At 40.5% G+C, this 23313-nt stretch overlaps 1 protein-coding gene across 2 annotated transcripts; it reads right to left on the minus strand.

The window, feature by feature from the left end:
- Positions 1 to 21942, minus strand: iars2 (isoleucyl-tRNA synthetase 2, mitochondrial). 2 transcript variants are annotated; one of them, XM_051957106.1, is made up of 24 exons: positions 21525 to 21942; positions 21070 to 21192; positions 20360 to 20513; positions 20134 to 20282; positions 19886 to 19935; positions 19687 to 19796; positions 19491 to 19578; positions 18630 to 18745; positions 18370 to 18539; positions 17515 to 17605; positions 17273 to 17424; positions 17032 to 17192; positions 15108 to 15210; positions 13761 to 13854; positions 11262 to 11342; positions 10371 to 10479; positions 10120 to 10222; positions 8344 to 8466; positions 8137 to 8268; positions 4978 to 5084; positions 3790 to 3935; positions 3461 to 3651; positions 1728 to 1872; positions 1 to 688 (listed from the first exon to the last, which is right to left on the minus strand). In XM_051957106.1, exons 1-24 carry the CDS (start codon positions 21789 to 21791, stop codon positions 543 to 545), a joined length of 3111 nt encoding a protein of 1036 aa, XP_051813066.1. In that variant the 5' UTR covers positions 21792 to 21942; the 3' UTR covers positions 1 to 542. The 2 variants fall into 2 exon arrangements, with proteins under 2 accessions (XP_051813066.1, XP_051813070.1); XM_051957110.1 differs by lacking the exon at positions 11262 to 11342 and having other exon boundaries at positions 21525 to 21941.
- Positions 21943 to 23313: the final 1371 nt, after the last annotated feature.

The following is a 23313-nucleotide window of genomic DNA, read 5'->3' on the forward strand; positions in this document are numbered from 1 at the left end:
AAGAGATAAAGCTCCATTTATTTATAATGCAGACACTTCTTTCAGATACCATCAATTCAATCGTAAATTTACAGAAGGAACAGACGTTATTATACAAAGATACAACTTTAGGAGAACTCCTCCACATATTTTCTGAAGTATAAATCCTCTACTGTTGTCACACAGTGACTCTGTAGTGAATTCCTTTAGACATTAAAATAACATTAGCCCTCTGAATGGCAGCACAACAGCTTCAATTTCCAACTCTATATTTACAGTAAACAATCTTCCTCATGTATTCGATAACTAATTTGGACATTTTGGTTTTTCAGTTTACCCCTGCTGTTAGAGAAAAGTGAATCTTTATTCACATACAGAAACCATATGCTCTGCTATCCGTCATTAAGCCGTTCTGCTGAGGATTCATTCTGCATGCGACGGCTGCTTCACTGAGAGGAGCTGCAGCTGGTCAGCTGACGGTGACCGTTTCCACTGGGAGGGGAGGAGGGAAAAAAAGCAACCAGTGTTTGGTGTTGATAGTGGTCGTCATGGTGACAGGTTTGTCAGCGAGTTTGTGAAACGACAGTCTGGCAGCGTGGGCACAAGCAGTCTGCAGACTCAGCGGTGTAGCGGCGACACCGAGGGCATCGCACTCCAGAGGTCGGCACCACAGCGATGTCATAGGGACTGTCCTCACGGATCACACCACCTGACGGAAAACACACACACCGCTGTCAACTAGAAGATGTCTTGCACACCACCGTTCAAAAGTTTAGGGTCACTTAGAAATGTCAAAGCAGTTTTTTTCAGTGAAGATAGCATTAAATGAATGATAAATCCAGTGCAGACATTGTTAATGTGGTAAATCAATGGTCTCCAATCATTTTTGCAACACAGACCGGTTTTAAGCAAGACAATTTTTCGCGCACATAAATAATAATCATGCTTTTTTAAATTAAAAAATGTGTCCTAAACGAATAAAACAACTTTTTATTGATAAACAGACATTTACTTCTGACTTGTTTCTGTCTCAGCCTCTCCCTCTTTTCAAAGAAACTCTTTGGAGACATTTTTTACCCTTTTTGGCAGGAGTTCGATTGACAGTTTGATATGAAAGCAGGAATAAAAACTGACAAGTGCAGGAAACAAGTACAAATGGAAGTGATGGGAAGATGAGCTAATCATCTCTCAAAATAAAACACTGTGTAGACTGCACAGAAACTAGTAAGTTTTTATTATTTCTGTATGTCCCAGTACTGGTCCGTGGCCTGGTGGTTGGGGACTGCTGTGGTAAATGACTATTCTATCTGTAAACAGCTGATTTTTAATGGAATATCTCCATAGGGGTACAGAGGAACATTTCCAGCAACCATCACTCCTGTGTTCTAATGCTACATTGTGTTAGCTAATGGTGTTGAAAGGCTCATTGATGATTAGAAAACCCTTGTGTAGTGATGTTAGCACATGGATAAAAGAGGGAGTTTTCATGTAAAACATGGAATTGTCTGGATGACCCCAAACTTTTGAATGGTAGCATACACAAATGTTCAAAGTTCAACCAATCAAAAGTAACTTACAAAAACAGTTTAAGTATCAAGTTATCTGACAACGTTCATCAAAATCTCATGTATAGTCCCTTTAGGAGAAGTCTCCTGATGATATCACACAACTGCTCGCCCCTTATCGTATCCAGGATGATCAACATTGTAATAAATTCATGTCAGTAGTTTAGTGCTGATGTTTCTCACCCTCCAGGTTGATGAGGAAGGTGCCGTGGCTCAGCAGGGCGTCTGGGTGCAGGTCACGGGGCAGCTCACTGGTTAGGGTGACCCGTGCTGCCATCATCAGCTCAACCAGCTGAGAGGAGGTGGAGGTGGGCTCCTCCTGGAGAGACTGGAAGACAAACGGGAGAAGGAGTTACTTTATGTAAACGATCCCACGTGATAATTTGTGATGTGTTATTTCCATTCTTAGTAAAATGTTTATTTTAATCATATCATAAGGTAATGAAGAGATTATGCAAAACATTTTTGTAGAAAAGAAAAAGTGCTGCTTTCAAATTTAATTAAAGAATACTAAATGTATATTTACACTACCAGTCAAAATTTTAGAACACCCCGATTTTTCCTGTTTTTTATTGTAAATTCTGCATGTTAATGTCTCATTGTACTCTGAAATGAAAGCATAGAACAAATAAACACAGTAAGTTTTTAAAAAAAAAATCAGCTTAGAAATCAAATGTATTCTAAACTTCTGACTCATCAGAGTAGCACCTTTGGCAGATATAACAGTTGAACACACTCATTCTTTCTACAGTGGAAATCAAATAATCTTCAGAAAGTTCTTCCAGAAGCAGAAGTTCCCATAAATGTGTGGTTCTTGTAGGTTCTTTGCTTTCTCTCTTCTGTCCAGTTCATCCAAACCAGCTCCATGGGGTTTAAGTCTGGAGACTGTGCTGCCACTCCATGTTTTCAACCATCTGGTTCTTTGTTCCTAAGGTAGTTCTGCAGAGCTTGGACTGATGTTCTGGGTCATTACCTGCTGTAGGATGAACCTCTGACCAACTAGAACATACCAGAGGGTTCTGCATGGAGCTGCAGAATGCTGTGGTAGACGTTTAGGTTCAGGGTTCCTCTCACTCTGTACAAGAACCGACCCTGGATCCAGCAGAACAGCCCCAGACCATCACACTTCCTCCATGTTTGACAGTTGATGTTCCACACTGAGGAACCATCCTTTCTCCTACTGGACGGCTACAAAAATCCTGCTGATGAACCAGAGATTTAAAATTTTGATCCATCAGTCCATAATACCTTCTTCCCGTCTTCAGTAGTCCATTGGTGGTGTTTCATGGTCCAGGAAGCCTCTTTTTCTGATTCTTACGTCTTAGCAACAGCTTTCTGCTGCAGCTCCACCTGTCAAACCTGCAGCTCCAAGTCTTCTCTTCACAGTTAAGCTGACACTTCTTACTACGATCATTATGAAGCTGTGATTGGGTCTTCTGGTTCTGTTGTGGTTTTGGGTCTTCCAGACTTCTTCCTGTCAGAGTTTCCTCCAGTTTCTGAGCCCTCTGATGGTGAAGAAACTGGACTCACTGACTTCAATCTGGTCATTGGACTTGAACTACTTGGATTTCAATTAAAAAAAGGAAAAATTGGGGCGTTCTAAAACTTGTGACCAGTAGTGTATATATGTATATTACTAGCTGTACACAGTGTTTCTTGGAAACTTGAACCTGGTAGTATTTTCAGTCATCTACATGTATGTGCATATTTCATTAAATGTGGCAGAAATTACAAAACTCAAGAACTGATCATGCAAGATGTGTCAAAATCTGACATTATCAGTTTTCAAAATAAGTTCCTAAAGGTAATGTCCACTGCTTCAGAACCTGTATGTTTCATTTTCTTACATTTTGTATTCACTGCTGCATTCCCTTATATCAAATATACTTTCAACCAAAGTTTCAGACTCAACTTGCCTCCATGAGTTCAAACAGAAGACCAGGTTCGATGGCGACAGTCAGGTCGTACTGGGCAGCATTCTTTCCGGGTATAGAAGACAGAAAGGAGTCCCTGATGGCACACGCCCCTTCCACTGCCTCCTCCAGTCCTGGCCGCCGCCACACAGAACTGCTTTTGATCCAGCCACTTTTGAACAACGTCTCCTCCTCTGCATGAACAATTCCCAAACACAAATCCTCTTGTTAGTTTGCAAATATATAATCTATACACAGACCATGTGGCTGAAAGCACATACAGTCATGACAAGCAACTGGAACAGTAACAGAACAAACCAACGGGTACGTACTGTCATGTCCTGGTGCGTGTAGAAAGACTTCCTCAGCTAGATGTGGCAGGATGGGAGCCATGGATCTGGTCACACCGTCCAGGATTTCTTCTAAAACTGTCTGACATGATCTTCTCCCCAATGAGTCCTCTGGATCACAGTACAGCCTGATGGAAGGAGGCAACAGTGGAGGATTCTACAGTTTCATTTATCAGACATCTCCCCGAGTCCTGAGCAATGGAACCAACTGAAGGACCAGATTTCAGAAAGTGACGACGCCATTCAGAGAGTCTAAGCATTCCTTTCAGTGTTATCTGTTGAACTAACTGGATATGTTGGCTGAGCGCAGTGAGCAGGAAAAGTGTAGACCTGGATGGGAGAGTTCAAGTTTTTATTCTAGTTCTGGATGCAAGCATCAGAGTTTGGGATTTTAAGATGGCATCAACTGGAAGCCAGTGCAGTGATCTGAACAGTGAGGAGACATGAGCTGTTTCTGGATGGAAACCAGACGTTCTGCTGCGTTCTGCATCATCTGCAGAGGTTTGACTCGCATGAAGGGAGGCCTCCAGTAAGGAGCTGCAGCAGTGGATGGTGATATTAGAGACCTGGACCAGCAGGATGAGTGTTCACACAAAAAGATGCACGAGGCTAATTAAGTATCTGTGGTTTTTAATGGTAAAGGCATTAGAGGAGATTTAATTTCCTACGACTTTGAACGTAGCATGCGCACATACAACCTCTCCCTCACCCCCCTCTAACCTCCCTCCTCTTAACATTTACGAAGAAATGCCCCCCCTCTAGAAACTTGCGTAGCACTCATGAAGTTGTCTTTTACGGCTGGGTCCCCCTGGATCTTTATCTGCCATTATGTAAAAGAAGATGAGCAAAACAAGTCGCCAGCTAACTACGAAGCTATACCAAAGCAACACATACACAAAACACGTAAGTCCAAGGCGTACGTAATCTACGTAACTAGGCCTGAGCCGGAAGATTTTTGATTGGCAGGAAAGGGAGCAAACCAAACGCCTCGGTCCGAGCGCGTTGATTGGCTGATGTTTTTCAGGTCCTGCCATGTCCACAGTTATTTTTTTTTATTTTTTTAGAAACCATACATACAAGTCCACTAAAGGTCAGTATCTTCATTTTATGTGAATCAGACAAATTAAACAGAAAAAAAAAACATCCTCCATAATGCCTTTAAGTCTTCACCTGTCTTTGATGATGCTGAAGTAAAAGCTGGAGAGGTCTCTGGTGATGAAGGCTTGGAGGACACGGATCGCTCTGCCTGCATCAAACTCACTGTAGGCATCTGTAACCTGCAAACACACACACATCAGCAGTCTGCTTCCAGTCAGCAGCTAAGATAACTTTTACATTTAGACATACAGTCGTCCCTCGACGTATCATGCTTCACTTTTCATGGTCTCACTGTATCGTGGACGTTTAAATTGTAGTCATCTAATTTTGTTTTATATACACTACTGGTCAAATGTTTGGACACACCGTCTCACTAAATAGTTTTTATTTTATTATTTTATATATTGTAGATTAATACTAAGAGCATCAAAACTATAAAAGAACACATATGGAACTATGTTGTTAACAAGGAAGTGTTAATCTTCAGTATTTATCTAAAATGTAGAAAATGATACAAATAAATAAAAAGCATAGAATGAGAAGGTGTAGGCATTTTTAAATATGGATTATCTGAAGAATTTTTGCAGTAAAGTAAGCATTTTTAGTCTAAACATTTGAAAACAATATTTAAAAAAAACAAAACAATAAAACATATTAAAAGACTGACTATAAAATATTCCCATCAATCCTGGCTAAGAGACTAGAACATATTTTACCCATGCTCATTAACACTGATCAAACGGGCTTCATCTCACAGAGACAAACACATGATAATATAAGACGCACTCTTCACATAATGAACCACATCAAAAAACACAAGATTGAGGCAGCTCTGGTCAGTCTTGATGCCGAGAAGGCCTTTGACTCTGTGAGATGGAGCTTTCTATATAAAGTCTTAGAGAAATATGGTTTCCATGATCATTTTATTGACACTATTGTAACATTATACACAAAACCAACTGAAACAGTAACTTATCAAACATGATTGAATTGGAACGTGGAACTAGACAAGGTTGTGGGCTATCACCTCTTTTGTTCTCTCTTTATATAGAGCCTCTGGCGCAGATGATAAGACAAACAGATGAAGTACAGGGCATCGCTTTTTCTGGAGACATTCATAAGGTGGCATTATATGCAGATGATGTCTTAATATATTTAAGCGAACCAAATGAATCACTGCTGGAGTTGTTTAAATGCCTGAACACCTTTGGCAGTTTTTCAGGATATAAATTGAATGTGAGTAAAACTCAAATAATTAATTATGATCCACCATCAACTTAACAAAAACAACTGAATTTAAAATGGGACCTGACCTCTTTGAAATATTTGGGAGTTGTCATTCCAACGGATACTTCAACTATAGTCAAACATAATTACAATGATCTTCTCATAAAAATCAAACAAGATATTCAGAGATGGACTGCCATCCCCTTTTTGAGCCTGATTCAAAGAATTGAATCAGTGAAAATGAACATACTACCAAGATTTCTTTTTCTGTTTCAGGCTCTCCCTGTTCAGATTACAAAAAAAGCAGTTTTTGGAATGCGAAAAAATAATATCTGGGTACATATGGTTGGGGAAAAAACCACGAGTGAGATTCAAAACGTTACAACTCTGCAAAGAAAAAGGAGGAATGGCAGTACTAAATCTAAAGGACTATTTTTATTCAGCACAAATAAAGCCCATAATAAACCTTTGTAACCCTAAGTATCAAGCTCGGTGGAAGGATATTGAATTGAGTATTATTTCGAACCCCTCAATACCAGCGATACTGGGAAATAAAGATTTAGGAAAAATCTGGAAAATCACGATTTCTATAGATATTTACAATTGTGTCACTATATTGATCAGAAGATAACTTTTCCTCTGGATGTGCAGGAACCCGTAGTCAGTGAAATACTAAATTCATACTGTGCAAAATCAAAAAAGGTGGAATTTCTAGGTTATATAAAGGGTTTATGAGTAAAAAGCAGTATGTCAAAATGAAATGGGAAAAAGAAGGCACCACTATAATAACCGATGAAGACTGGTGGAGTTGCTGTACATCTGTATGGAAATGTACAAATTCACACTCATGAAGAGAGTTCAATTGGAAATGTTTGATTAGATTTTTTGTCACTCCCAAACAAAAGATGCATTGTATCGGGGAGGAGGCTATGTGCTGGAGGCAGTGCGGGAGTCAAGACACCAATCATTGGCACATATTCTGGGGCTGTCCAAAACTAATACAATTCTGGAAGGATATACACAAAATTATGGAATCTATATTGAATGATACATTACCTTTTGAATGTAATACATTTATTATGGGAATGACTAAAACGCACCCAGACAATACATATGTGTCAAGAATTCTTTTAACTGCTTGTAAAAAGGCATTTACCAGACGCTGGCTCCTCCCCGAACCACCCAGTATATATCAATGGACAGTTATAGTCAATGAAATATATCAGATGGAAAGGTTGACTTTTTCGCTTCAGTTACAGATAACAAAATTTTCAAAGCTATGGTCAAAATGGATAACATGTGTTTCAGCAAACCAAATGCAGCATGTAGCAACCCTGAATGTACAGGACATGTAAGGAGAGGGGTAATATCTTGGCTGGGGAATTGTTTTATTTCATTTAATTTAAATACTTATTCATTTATCATGAGAAGAAGGCGCTTAGTCATTTTCTGTTGTGTTATATTGCATCCAATGTTCAATGTTTTTTGTTGTTTTTTTGTTTATTTTTACAGTCTTATGTTTATATTTACAAAGAAAATGTTGAGAAGGGTCATTTGTGAACCGGCTGCAGACTGGATCTGTAACCCATAGGTAATTGCAATGCATCCATTTATCTTCTCAATATTTCAAAATAAAAATTTTGCAAAAAAATAAAAGATATTAAAAGGAAATAAGATGCGTAGCGTCCAGCGCTGGGCTCTGATTGGTGTTCAGCTCATAGTGTTGCTCTGTGGTGTCGTGTTTATGTGAAATTTTCATAAAAACTGTAATTTACTTCAAGCCCTGTGACGTTGATCAAACGTGCGCTTTCTAAGGCTTCTGGAACTGAACCCAAGCACCAGAGGAAGATTCTTACCATCGCAGAAATGATGGAACTCCTTACAATATATAAATAATAACATAAATATAAGATCGCTACTTCGCAGATTTTCGTCTATCGCAGGAGGTTCTGGAACCTAACCCCTGTGAGAGACAAGGGACCACTAGTTCCACCGTGAACACACCTTGATGCTGTACTCGCGCAGCAGGTGCAGCATGTACTGGTCAATGTAGTGCATCTGTTGGGGCTCCACAGCTTGAACACGGGGGTCGAAGCCCTGCAGGTTGCCGAGGAGGAACTTCAGGGTGTTCCTCAGCTGGAAGGTAAAAAGGGATATCAGAAGGTTGTACCGGGGAAAAAAAGAGCATTATTTGTTATTTGTTCACTGCACCTTGTTGATGCTGTCTCTGGCAGAGTTCAGCGCAGTGGGCCCGATTTGGACCTCAGAGAAGACGTTTGATTCGGCCACCCACCAACGAAGCACATCTGCCCCGTAGGCTGGAACACCGGGGTCCTGAAAAAACAGCAACGTAGGGATGTTTGTGTGAGAGTTCTGATTCAATCAGTGTTTTAGGCAGCAATACTTGAAGCTTTCAAGAGCTCACGGCATGTGCACTCTCAAAAAAATAACATTTTAGCTTCTCATTTAAAAAAAATAAGAAATTTCTCATCCTGTTGGCAGTGCTTCAGAGTCTAGCTTTCTTTGTCAAGGCTTGATAGAGATAATCAGTTGTGAGTGCAAAGACAAACAGAGCTGTAATCTACAACCAACATCCACTTTAAGGGGAAAGTATGTTCTCAGGATAAGTTCAACATTCATTCTCCCAAAGATAAAGTCATGAGTCATTTATCTTTTAAAACTAGAAATGTTTTTATAGAAGCAAGTATTTTCATTTGCCCAAATTTCAAATATACAAACTGCTCACATGAGGCTCAAACTTTACACAGTAGGATGCTCCATAATGGCCGACACCCTGTTCTCCATGAGGCAGAAGAGAACGTTTGATCTCCTTCAATGCAAGTCAAGTATCGACCAAACAACGAATATTAAACTAAACTAAAGCAGGACTGTGTTTGTAGACATTCAAAAATGGCAAAAAGCACATCCTTTTCATCTACATTTCCTGTTCTATTAGGCTACATCACTGCAAGTTTTACTACACTAAAGGCTACATGTGTTCCAGTTTTGTCTTCAAAGCATCATCATCAGGATCCCAAAACAAAGAGTGAAAGGACAGATCGTTATCACAGGTTCCTACAAATCTGCTGTTTCATCTGCAGTCACTCGAGTTGAGGACCTCATGGAGAATTTCCACAAAAAAGCAGCTTTTCACAAACTTCCTTTCATTCCCAATGAATGATTCTGAAATTCAAATCAACTTCCTCCAAAACTGAAATCTGGAAAATGCTGCATCTATTGAATTACTGCAATTATTACATCGCCAAGGAACGTGGCGGAGTCATGTGACGACTGGCCTACATTTGTCTGTCCGTCTGTTATTCTGTCGGTGTACAACATTACTCTAAAACAGACCAACAGATTTGGATGAAGTTTTCAGGGAAGCTCAGAAATGACTCAAGGACCAAGTGATCAGATTTTGGCAGTGATGCAGCTTATAGTGTGGATCCACGGGTCTGTTAAGGATTTCTGTATCATTGCCAGATAGCAGCACAGCATCACTGTAACCATGACAACCAGTGAACACTACATCAGCTGATTGTGATCCTACTACAAATCTACCACTGAGGACTTATCAGGACTTATCCATCAGAAATGATCCAAGGAACAACTGATTAAATTGTGGGGGTGTTTTTGAGTCCCATCAATTCCCGCTGCCCGCTACATATTTAGGTCATGTGATTCAGTATCCGTACATATCGTACACATGCAGAACACACGCCTGAGCTCAGAGTAAGGTCATTTTGTTTGTGGGTACATCTGTATTAAATGGACACATTCTATGTTGCTGTGATTTCTGATCATCAATAACTAATAAATAAATGAAAATGCTGCATATCTGACATATGAGGGAATGAGCAGCCTTGGAAGAGGACTGGACTCTCTGACTGCTTTTCTTGTTACAACATATTTCAAGAACAAAACCAAAACTGGTTCAACTTTCTCAGAAGCCTTCTCTCACATTCTCCATCTTTCCCATCTTCTTACCTTCCCTCCATTAATCACGACATCAGGATCCACAACATTCCCCAGAGACTTGGACATCTTTTCTCCCTTCTCGCTTACCGCAAAGCCGTGGACCACCAGAGACCTATGACACACGACAATACACGGCGTTCATTTGGTGCCTTGTCCACAGTAAACTAAAGTGAAAGCATTCAAGTCATGCAGCAAAAAGAGCCAGACATCATTCACAGCGAACATCATCCCACACCACTGGAAGAGACAGAGAGTCTTACTTGTAAGGTGCTTTGTTCCTGACAGCTACACTGGTGAGCAGTGAGGACTGAAACCAGCCTCCAATCTGGTCCTTTCCTTCCACATATGCATCTGCCCTGGAGTCGGACTCTGGAGGATAAAGAGATAAGATCAGACGTCTGTACACTCAGTGTTGTGAGGAATTAACAGCACAACATGGTTAGTGTATGTCCAAGAAGACAGAAATATCTGGGAAAAGACAAGAGAGACCAGCTATTGTTAGTGTAGAAACAATCAATCCATCATGTGTGGAACGATCACTGACGGTGTCCATACAAAAGAATGTTTATGTGTTCAGGAACACATGTTATGTGCTCAGGAAGGTTAGAAACAGACAGACAGCTATCTGCAGCCACAGCATCACAGGAACAAACAGCTCTGAGTCTGTTTCCAAACTGAATCTACGCAGCAAAGTTTGGACCAATCCTGGAAAAAGAAAAACTGCCCCAGTGTTCTCCAGAGGGAGGTTCTCTGTCTACAACCTGCATGCAAAGACGAGAAAGAAGAGTGGAGAGCAATAAAAGGCAAGAAGAGATTTCTGCTGTACTGAAGAGTTACTCTGAACCTTCTGCTTCCTTGTTTAGTGTTCTAAATTCTCCTGAAAGCTCCTTCAAATGCTGCTGGTTTGTCATTTTTCCGTAATGAGGCTCTCTGATGAAGAGGAGCTGCGTTATTCATCTCGTGTGATGCCATATCTCACGTTCTACAAAACTTACATACAACATATCCAAGAGCATTTGAAGCCACAGACAGGAGGTACAAGCAGACACAAGACAGCAGCAGTAAAGCCTGAGTAACAAAAGCAGAGAGGCTGAAGACGTATTAAAGGACAGACTGCTGTGTTGGTCCCTGGAGGAGAACGATCAGACAACCTGAGACCAGAGGTTTGCGTAGCGGAGCAGGGAGCCAGCTGAGAGGCGACTCAGACTCCTCAGACTCTCCCTCCAGCTCCTCTGGAAACGACAACACAGCCAAACACAGAAAACAGTCAAACTTTTCAACATTTAGCCTTCAGTGTCGATTAGATAGCGCTGTGGGAGGGACGCTGCCTGTAGCGGCCACAACAGAGCCAAAATAATAAAAATACATTCATTTAAAAATGTGTCAGAAATCAGTTCTAAAAATCTATCCCTGCTTATCATACTCAATGTGTTAGTTTAGGTTGTTGATGAAAATGTGACTTAGTTTTGCAGCTGATAAACCAAAATACTTTACATGTGTCTTTTCACCCAAAATGTCAAATGTAAAGACCTCCTGCTGGCATTGGTTTCTCTACATTAGTAATGACTACAGTTGCATAAGGAGGTATGAAGACATTACATGCAATATTTTGCAGTGATAAGAAATAAATTCCATCCCTGCAGCAAAAAGAAACAAACAGCCAGCCTTTATCCAAACATCAAAGCACTTTCACTTTAAAGTTCATGAACTCAAAAAAGCAAATCAAAATGTATCTGATTTACTTCTACTTTGACTAACTGACTGATTAGGATGGAGCTAATGAAATTCTTGGACCCATTAGACCTTGTGGTGACCCTCAACAGTCATATACTCCAACATGCAGCCGGGTAAGAATCCAAACATGAAGCTAACTGAAAGGAAGCAGCAACGGCTAGAAAAAGTCTGAGCACTTCCAGATTAAAATTTCCTGTGTCTTCATGAACGGTCAGTTAAGAAAAACTATGGAACTCAAAACAAGTTTTGGAAGGTGAAGACCTCTGAAATCTTTCTGATAAAACTACACACGAATGAGCCAGAGTCATTTTCAAAATAAGGGTTTCTAAAAGATGAAGTTTAAATTCTGAGGGTTCTGTCAGGTTTCAGTCTGCAGAACGTCCTGTCTAACACTCCAGTAGCTGCTGATAGATCAGCCTGAACAAAGGGATGAGTCAACCTTGGTATCCTGCTGGTTCCTTTAGAAATGAGCACTTGTGCCTAGAAAAACGCATCAACTTCACATTTCATCAAAAGACAAGCTGAGATGTTAACAGAAACCGTTACCACTCTACTTCTGTTCTGGACACATGTAAAGATCCCCACTAGACGTACTGCTGGATTAGGTTAAGGTGATAGCTCTGTCTGCAGTAGAAAGGAGTTGACGGTCTATAAAGAGTGAGCTGAAAACACCTCGTTCCTTCTTTGCTGAGACTGCAGGTCTTGCTCATCCAGGATTGTTGCTGCTGCTTTTGCTAATCAAATTTGCAAAGCAGCTTAATTAGTATTGTCTACATTAGGTAGCTTTAAGGAGCTTTCTCTACAATAAGATTATGTACAGGAGACTTGATTAAAGGGATTTGGAACGCTTGCAGTCATTGAAGTGAGCTGGTGCTGCTCTGAGAACAACCCTGATGGGTGTCAGTGGAGAGAACAGGAGCAGCATTACCACAAGAATATACAACATCAGTGAACAATCACAGTATTCACTTTCTCGTAGATACTGAAAACTGGATAAGAAATCAATTTTGGATGACGCATAAGTGCAGGGATTTGCATTTGCGAGGGCAGTTATTAGTGTTGGTCACATTTCACATCATCATTACATAGGTCCACTACTGTTCAAAGGTTGGGAGTCACTTAGAAACGTCCTTATTTTTGAAAGAAAAGCATTTTTTAATGATGTCAGCATTAAATGAATGATAAATCCAGTGCAGACAGAGGTAATGTGGTAAATGACTGTTCTAGCTGGAAATGACTGATTTTTAATGGAATATCTCCATAGGGGTACAGAGGAACATTTCCAGCAACCATCACTCCTGTGTTCTAATGCTACATTGTGTTAGCTAATGGTGTTGAAAGGCTCATTGATGATTAGAAAACCCTTGTGCAGTTATGATAGTACATGAATAAAAGTGGGAGTTTCCATGGAAAACATGGAATTGTCTGGATGACCCCAAACTGTTGAATGGTAGTGTAGGTCAAAAAGTTCTCAGCCTCATCCAGAAACAGTGGGTTCAATTCCCATTTTGGGGCATAACTGTGCACTTTAAAGGCTTATTCCACTGTCCACGAAAAGTCAAACAGAAATTACAATGTGCCCGTCCACAGGTGGCAGAAACAGCCAAATGTGGCTCTGGACTGTCACCGACCTGGACTGTGTGATTTCTAAACTGAAATCTCATTTGCATGGTCGCAATTTTAGAGTGACGATTAAAGAATCCAGAGGCTGAAGGGGGACATGGAAGCTTGAAAACTAGTCGACTAAGAGCACTGAAGTAAAAAGACAACACAAGAGCAGTCTATCTACTCTGATGTTTTCTGTGTTGCTGAGAACTTTTTGAAGTACTTTCAAACATACAGGTTAGAAATCAACTAAAGTTATTTGTACTTTATAATCTGTATAACAGGACAGACTGAAGAATTTTCAGATCTACCTTCAAGCACAGCTGCCCATGATGCTCCGCTGTCAAACCAGATGTCCAGGACGTCTTCTCCACGAACATAGTCACTCACCGGACCGCCTTTACTCTGACAGAACAAAGACATGAACAGGACAGTGGTGGGAAATCCGACTCCTTAAAGCTACATTAACTTTTTACTGCTAAGAGGGGCATCCTTCATGAACCTGTATTAGTCAACTGTTGCTAAAGTCTGGTCAAATGGAACCACTTTGCTGGAAGTAGCTTCATTACATTCACACCAATCAGTAGACATCCTAACATGAGGGAAGAAGATCCATAGAGTATTTTTTGTTTGTTTTTGTGTGCGATCAACCATGAGCAAGACGTGCTGAAAGCCGTGATCCTTGAGTGAACAGAGTCAAAAAGCACAACATGTGACATCTAGTGTAGCACTATCAGCTGTGTTGCTCCGCCCACTCTGACTACAAACTGTTCACAAAACAGGACAGTTATTAGACAAAATTTACAGTTAGTAAGCTTGTTTTGAGAGCTCTTTCTTCCAAGAAAACAGAAATAAGAAAAGCCCTCAGAGAGCGGAGTACAAGGCGGCTCAGTCATCGTATCACTTTAAACGGATGACATCTTTGATAAAAAAAATGACCTTGCACTGAGCACAGGCGTGTGTTCTGCATGTGTACCTTATGTACAGACACCAAATCACGTGACCTAAATATGTAGCGGGCGGTGGGAATTGATGGAACTCAGAAACACCCCCACAATTTAATCAGTTGCTCCTTGTATCATTTCCAATGGATAAGTCCTGATAAGTCCTCAGTGGTGGATTTGTTGTAGGATCACAATCAGCTGATGTTGTGTTCACTTGTTGTCCTTAGGGATGTCCAATACTGGCTTCTTTAAGGATTTATTCTCAGTTTTAAGTAGCTCATATTTATAACAGATTTTTCTTTGTTTTCACTATTTTTCTTCTCTTCAGTTTTCTTCTACGATATGGGAACTAATAAGAATAACCAAATAACCTTTGAGTGAGGTGGTGTGGTCAAACTTCTGAGTCTTTTTGTCCCTGTATGACTCAGCATGAGTTGTTTCTAAAGGACAGAACAGATATGATTCTTGGGAAGTCTGCATGCCAATTTTTTTTAAAAAAATGTTTAATTCCACCTAATTACTGCCGAACAGTTTTAAGAGAGTAAATAGTGGTATACTGTCTAAAATATCTTCATAAGTGTTACAAATTCGGATATTTATCAGATTTGAGAAAATGAAATTACCGATATCACTAATATTATTCCAGCATTCCCCTGATGTTCCACTGAGACTGCTTCACACACACCTCATACACACTAACACACTTCTATTCACCTTTTTCAGCACCTCTGGTGGCAGCAAAGTCTCGATGGGAAGCTCCCACCAACAGTCGCTGCCCTTTTCTTGGAAGAGCTTTGCTATGTGGGACACCGAGTGTCTGCAGAGGCCAGAGACATGGTTATAGATTACACACTGAATAAGAGACTTTGTTTGAGTATGACAGATTTTATGTTTGTCTAAACACTCAACAAAAGTTAACGTGTGAGCATTTGTGTGTCCAGATACACTACCAGTCCAAAGACTGGACACACCTTCTCATTAAATGCTTTTTCTTTATTTTCATGACTGTTTACATTGCAGATTCTCACTGAAGGCCTCAAAACTATGAATGAACAGAAATGGAATCATACAGTAAACCAAAAAGCATGAAATAACTAAAAACATGTTTTATATTTTAGAGTCTTCAAAATAAGAAACCACTACTAAGGAAAAGCAACAAGCAGAAGAGATCAGTTTGGGCCCAGAAACACCAGGAATGGACATTAGACCAGTGGAGATCTGGGCTTTGGTCTGATGAGTCTGAATCTGAGATCTTTGGTTCCACCTGCCGTGTCTTTGTGAGACCAGAAAAGGTGAAGGGATGGTCTCTACATGCATGGTTCCACCATGAAGCATGGAGGAGGAGGTGTGAAGGTCACTGTTGGGGATTTATTCCAAACTGAAGGAACCCTGAACCAGCATGGCTACCACAGCATCCTGCAGTGACATGACATCCCAACAGGTTTGGTTTAGGTGGACCATCATTTATTCTCCAACAGGACAATGTGCCCAAACACACCTCCAGGCTGTGGAAGGACTATCTGACCAAGAAGGAGATGATGGAGATGACCTGGCCTCCACAGTCTCCTGACCTGAACCCAATCCAGATGTTTTGGATGAGATGGACCACAGAGTGAAGACAGAAGGACCAACAAGCATCTCTGGGACTCCTTCAAGACTGTTGGAGAACTATTTCAGGTTCTACCTCATGAAGCTCCTCCAGAGAATGCCAAGAGTGTTCAAAGCAGGAATCAAAGCAAAGGGTGGCTATTTGGAAGAATCTAATAGAACGGAAAGATTGTGAATCATTATGGGCATTTTTTTTAATTCAAATTGAATCATTTTGAACAAACTTTGAGTTTCTTGGGACTTGTTCTGGGTTATCCGTGACTTCTTTTGAGTCGTTTGGGACAAATTCTAACTAATTTTTGACCATTTTTAACATGTTTTGAGAAGTTTTGAGTACTTCTGAACAGGTTTCAAGTCATTGTGGACAAATATTTACTCAGAATGGATAAAGTTGGAGTCAGTGTAGAGGATTTTTGAATAATTTAGGACACATTTCAAATCAATGAGAACAAGTTTCAATTCATTATAGAAAAAATTGAAATCATGTTCTACAATTAAAGTAGTTTTGGACAAATTTCAACTTGTTTTACAAGTTATTTTGGACAGATTTTGAGTCATTATTGACGATTTTTAATTTGTCTGGACAAATTCAATCAATTTGAACAAATTCTGAGTTTTTGGGGACTTGTTCAGGGTTATTTGGGACTTCTTTTGGGTCATTTATGACAACAACATTTTTTAAAACAAATTCTAAAAATGTTTTGAGTCATTTTGTACCATCTTTAACATGTTTTGGGAAATTTTTAGTAGTTTTAAACAGATTTCGAGTCATTGGCAATTTTTAATTCAAATTGAATCATTTGAAGAATCTAAAATATAAAACATGTGTTGACTTATTTCCCACTTTTTGTTTACTACATAATTCTGTATGTGTTCATTCATAGTTTTGCTGCTTTCAGTGAGAATCTATATTGGAAATAGTCATGAAAATAAAGAAAAACCATGAAATGAGAAGATGTGTCCAAAATAAAGACTGCTAGTGTACGTGTACAAGCCAGTTTGTCTGAATGTGGCATGTTTATCATCTTACTTGTTGATGAGAGGTGTTCCAGTCTCCTTGTGGTAGAAGACAGGGATGGGGACGCCCCAGCTCCTCTGCCTGGAGATGCACCAGTAGGTCCGTCTGTCCAGCATGGCGAGCAGGCTGCTCCTCGCTGACTCTGGCAAAATACGTACCTTCTGCAGAGACTCCTGAATGACAAACACACAGCAGGTATTTTTATTTGTGCATAAACTGAAAATGTGAAACATGAACCACGTGTGAAGTTTACCTTTGCTTTGTCTTTGAGTGACGCTGTGTTGATGAACCACTGTTTACTGGGCCGGATGACCACAGGCTGCTTTGTCCTCCAGTCGTAGGGGTAACTGTGGACGCAGTGCTCCTCCATCAGCAGAGAACCGCTCTCCTTCAGCATGGAGATCACTAACACGAGAAGGCAAGCATGTTTCATAAACAGAGAGACACAAACAGCAGCACAACCACATCCACACAGGCTAATGTTATGTCCTGTACCTTTATCAGTTCCCTCTGTCATCACAGGCAGGTTCTGTAGCTCAGGTCCAGCCAGCTCAGTGAACTTTCCATCTTCATCCACCATGCACTCCTTTGGCCAAATTACATAAAGAAAGACATCATATTTAACCATATGTCAACCACATCCTTCGACCAAAAGATAGTCTATCAAAGATGATCTGCTTCATACTGACTATATCAATTATAGAGCTGTAAGAATTCAACCGTTAATCACTTAGATGTCCACTATTAACTTACTTATTTTATATTTTGATAATTGATTAATCAGATCAAGTCATTTTTAAGGCAAAAAAGTTTGAATGATCTCATTCCAGCTTTCTAAATGTACTTATTACTTTCCTCCTCTATGACAGTGACCTGAATGTCTCTGGGCTGACATCTGATATTGAGAAACACGAATCAACACTTTTCACCACTTCTTGACATTTGATAGATCAAACAGCCAATTGATCAAGAAAAAATCGACAGAATAACTGACGGTAAAAATAATCATTAGTTTCCCAACATCCCAATCAAACTTCATATTAGACGCTTTTAATATACGGCCGGTAACATTCTCTTTTCTATCAGAGTCACTTCAGGGTTTTGTCCTGGGATTTCTGGATTGCCAACCTCAGCTTTGACACAGTGGAAGAGAACTGCCTTAGTTTCTCCTTTTACAAATAACATATATAAATAATTGATTATCAAAACAATTTCTTAAATGTCAGTATGTATGTTGACCTATTTGTTTGGAGTACATTGTTAACATAAAAGAACTCACAGATACGAGCATTACACACAGACTGTTCTTCTTGGTTGCTGAAAGGATGAGCTTTTAAAGACAGAACGTACCACAGACAGCTTAAACTGTGAAGCCACACTGTAATCCTCCATGCCGTGGGCGGGCGCCGTGTGGACCAGTCCCGTTCCTTTGGCCATAGTCACATGATTGGCTGGTAACAGAGGCACTTGCTTGTCAGGAATTGTGGGATGTTTGCAGATCCCACCTTCAAGCTGGGAGCCTTGGAGGAGAAAGATGAGGAGCATGAGCAGGGCTGATACACACCCTAGAAACAGGTGTGTGTGTGCGTGTGTGTGTGTGTGTGTGCTACCAGTGAAGCTGTCCACACTCTGCAGCTCTGTGCCCAGCAGCGCTTCCATGCTTGCTGTTCGCTCGGCTGCTACCAACAGCAGCTCAGAGTTGTCTGCCCTTTTCACCACAGAGTATCTGCAAACCACACACAAATGATTTACTTCCAAAAACAGCACATTCAACACACGGTACAACATTATTCATAGCACACACACTACCATTCAAAGGTCTGAGGTCACGCAGAAATGTCCTTATTTTTGAAAGAAAAGCATTTTTTTTCTAATGAAGACAACATTAAATGAATGATAAATCCAGTCTAGACATTGTTAATGTGGTAAATGACTATTGCAGCTGGAAACAGCTGATTTTTAATGGAATATCTCCATAGAGGTACAGAGGAACATTTCCAGCAACCATCACTCCTGTGTTCTAATGCTACATTGTGTTAGCTAATGGTGTTGAAAGGCTCATTGATGATTAGAAAACCCTTGTGCAGTTATGTTAGCACATGGATAAAAGTGGGAGTTTTCATGGAAAACATGGAATTGTCTGGATGACCCCAAACATTTGAACACTCTAAACATTTGAAGATTAACTGTAGAGGGCTTTTTTTAAATTGCTTGTTCTGCTATACATTAAACTGTCAGCTAAATTGGCAAGAAAATATTTATCACCATGAAATAAATGTTAGATGCATTTCCACAAAAGGGAAGAGGAGTCTGACAAGTACAGCTCACTGATACATGGAGTCTATGACAGCTACAGCAGGTGAATGTGTAAATAATGCTGATAAATTGCAGTTCACTGAGATGTATCTGACAGCAGAAAAGTTCACAAACTAACTGGCCTCATTACATGCATTTGTGGGACAGGTTCTTACTTGGCATTGGGCATGTAGCAGACTGCCTGGTTGGCTGGAATGGTCCAAGGCTGGGTGGTCCACACCAACACAGAGACACTCTCCAGACCTGGTGAAGCAAAACATGCAGCCATGTATTCATGAGACTTCTAGAACAGATAAGAAACACAGTATTTCAAAAGGTTGTGAATTACCTGCATGTGAGCATTTGTGTTACCTTTTAATGTGGCAATCTTAGGGGGCAGAGTGACCAGAGGGAACGTGGCATAGATGGCCCTGCTCACATGTTCAGGGTTGTACTCCAGCTCAGCCTCTGCCAAAGCTGTCCTATAACGACACAGAGGCAATACTGAGCTTTACAAGAGTAGATTAAAATGATGAAGCTATCTCTGCAGAGAGCATGTTTAACATGGTACCTTGAAGAAGGAGACCAGAAGACTGGCTTGTAGTCCTGGTATATGAAACCCTGAAATCAACACAGAGTGAAAACCACATCAGACTGTGGAATGAAACCCAATAATATCCAATTCTACCTCAGAGGTCAGGTAGAAGTCTATTCTGTTCTTATTACTGCATCCCTTGTTGGTTTCAACAGCAAATGCTCATGTCACTATTTAGAATAATTGTCCTAAAGCTTAAATTTAAAGAACACATCAGTGCCCACCTTGCTGTGCATCTCCTGGAAGACTTTCAGCTGAGCAGCCTCATAGGCCCCATCAAATGTGTAGTAGCACTGGTCCCAGTCAGCCATCACCCCCCAGCGCTGGAAAGCAGCTTTCTGACGAGCTATAGCACCTTCTGCAAACTCCCGCGCTGGAAGAGATCAAAACGAAACATCAGCGGCTGTAAATCTAACAGCAATCATCAGGCAGCTAAGTGTCCACTCTCACCTTTCTGTCTAATCTGTAGCGGACTGAGACCGCTGCTGCCCAGTTCTCCCAGAGCCTTAAGCTCGATGGGAAGGCCGTGGCAGTCCCAACCTGGGATGTAGTGGATCTGCCGTCCTCGTAGCATCTCAAAACGGTTACGAATGTCTTTCAGGATCTGGATTGAATAAGACACTATGAAAAGCCTCCAAAAATGAATAACTGTTAACAGAAGCAACATCACAGAGAAACAGCATTTAAACTACCGTTCAAAAGTTTGGGGTCAGTTAGAAATGTCCTTATTTTTGAAAGAAAAGACGTTTTTTCAATGAAGATAACATTAAATGAATTATAAATCCAGTGTAGACATAGTTAATGTGGTAAATGACTATTCTAGCTGGAAACGGCTGATTTTTAATGGAATATCTCCATAGGGGTACAGAGGAACATTTCCAGCAACCATCACTCCTGTGTTCTAATGCTACATTGTGTTAGCTAATGGTGTTGAAAGGCTCATTGATGATTAGAAAACCCTTGTGTAGTTATGTTAGCACATGGATAAAAGAGGGAGTTTTCATGGAAAACATGGAATTGTCTGGGTGACCCCAAACTTTTGAACAGTAGAGTAAATCCAAGTCAAAGTGTCTGTAGACAAATCTATCAGTAAATATTACTGTAGATGGTGCATCATCAAAGAAGGAAGCAGCTGAGACATGAAGACACTAAGCGGTCACCTTATTGAGAGCGTGTCCAACATGGGGGTCTCCGTTGGCATATGGGGGTCCATCATGAAGGCAGAACTCTTTCTTGGCCTTCCTCTCTCTTTGCCATGAGTACAAGTCTGCAAAACCGCACTCCTACAAAAGTATATGAAAGAGTATTTACATTTTGATAAAGCATATCCTTATATGCAATAGGCTCCCTGAATGAGTCGCAAGTCTGTTGTTATGTTGTAATATGAACAGAATAACGCAGACATCTGGAGAGTGAGACAGGACCTTTGGTTGTAATAAAATCTAACCCAGGCCATGATTATGAACCTGTTTACTGAGGGAGGTTAACAAATAAGGGTATGTGTACACATTAATGGACTAACGCAGTAGTTCTTTAACCATGAGGTAAAACTGGTGTCCAGGTATCAACAAGCTAAACAAAACCAACTGGACAGTTTTTGAGAGAGGCGTCCTACTTGTTGTATCTGGACTTCTCGGTCCAGAAGCTTCTGTCCGCTCAGTTTCATTGGGAACTCAGTCCGGGGAAGGAGCACCGTGTCCCGGTACAGCGTCTCGGTGGAGGCTGCCTCTGCGGGCTGAGCGCTGCCCTCCCCTGAACCGACACCGTGACAGCGGCCGGAGCTGAAGGAGAGAGCCCGGTGAAGGAGGCCTCCTCCCCGCTGTGACCTCCGGCCCCATCTCGCTAGCGTTTGGCTAACTATCGACACCCGGCACAGTAGCATGGAGAGGCGGGGAGCTCGGTGGCCAGGAGAAACCACTAAAACTGAGAGTTGTGCCCTTGTTTCTGAGCCGGGACAGTATGGAGGTACCGCGTTGTTTAATTCCGCCCCCCCAAGTTTCTCTGTTTCTTCCGGAAGAAATAGTAGAGAGGACAACTACGGAAACCCAACGGGGTCATTTGTAACGCATTTGAATTGTTTGCTTCTTGCGTGGATCTTCACTGGAGGGCGATGTTTACCCAAAATGGACGACAGACGTGTCCGAACACCGCAGATATCTTGTATCAATATACAATTGAATAACTTTTGAAGTCCTTGGGATTCATCTTGCATATATTTTTATTAAAAATAAAAAAATAAAATATTTTATGATCATGTCTTTACAAATTCCACAATTATTTATTATAGAAGCAATCATTTGTTAATAAAAAATGACTGGATATCACTAAAATGTCAACTGTTACAAAAACACCTGCAATTATATATTGACCCGTCCAGAATAACTTGAAAATGATCCATAATTATGGAAAATTAGTCCAGAATGACATGAAACTTGTCCTAAATCCAGATTTGAGTTTGACTCTAATCTAACCACCACAAGAGTAAAAATATATCTGGTCACAGGGAGCTATATTATTACTTTTAAAGATATTATTATACCTGAGCGGAACAATGACATTTCTGGCATCAGTGTCTAACATGTACTTATGTAACTATCCTCAGAACTTTAAAAAAAAAAAAAAAAAGCAGAACTTTAACTCTAACCAAATGAGGATTACATAAAAAAGCTTGTTATGCTGTAAATAAGTTCTTACGTACTTCTACATGGCAGACAAACAAATGATGTGTGAATGAATAAAAAGACACGTGGATGATTTGCTGGGGGGAGAAAAATAAACAAATGAATTATGAGACACTGTGCCAGCCTAATATGAATAATGGTCCGAGCCTGTACATCCATCATCTACACACCATTTAGTCCTCATTTTTATGGGGCTGTAGTTTATCCCAGCTGACTGAGGGTGAAGGTTCACCTGGACAGGTAACAGTCTATCACAGGGCTACACACAGAGACAAACAGTCACACTCACATTCACACCTACAGACAATTTAGAATCACTAGTTTTATATGTATACGCAGACATATCATGGGCAAAATAAGCAATACTATGGCTGAGAATTTCGAAAATGAAACAGTGGACCAGTGAGTCTCTGCAGGGCAAACAGCATTAACCACTGAGGTACCGTGGAACCTCAGCCTCTTACCAAACTGACTTCACCACTGGTATAGAGCAATGACAGCATTTTAGGAAATAAACCTCGGAAGTGGCCAGAGTTCTCATGAAGCTGGTGATGGCATCATGCATGGTGCATTCACGTGTTAGTAAAAGCTGGCAATTAGGCAACAAGTGAAAGAAGTCAATAATAAGCTTATTAATAATAAGTTATAAAAATGCAGATGTGTTTTAAAAACTGTTTGAACTGTGGAGAAGACTGAGCTGTTCTTAAACTTTTAGTTAAGTTT

Source organism: Acanthochromis polyacanthus, chromosome 1 (assembly GCF_021347895.1).
Source record: "Acanthochromis polyacanthus isolate Apoly-LR-REF ecotype Palm Island chromosome 1, KAUST_Apoly_ChrSc, whole genome shotgun sequence".
In the NCBI taxonomy this organism is placed as follows: Eukaryota; Metazoa; Chordata; class Actinopteri; family Pomacentridae; genus Acanthochromis; species Acanthochromis polyacanthus.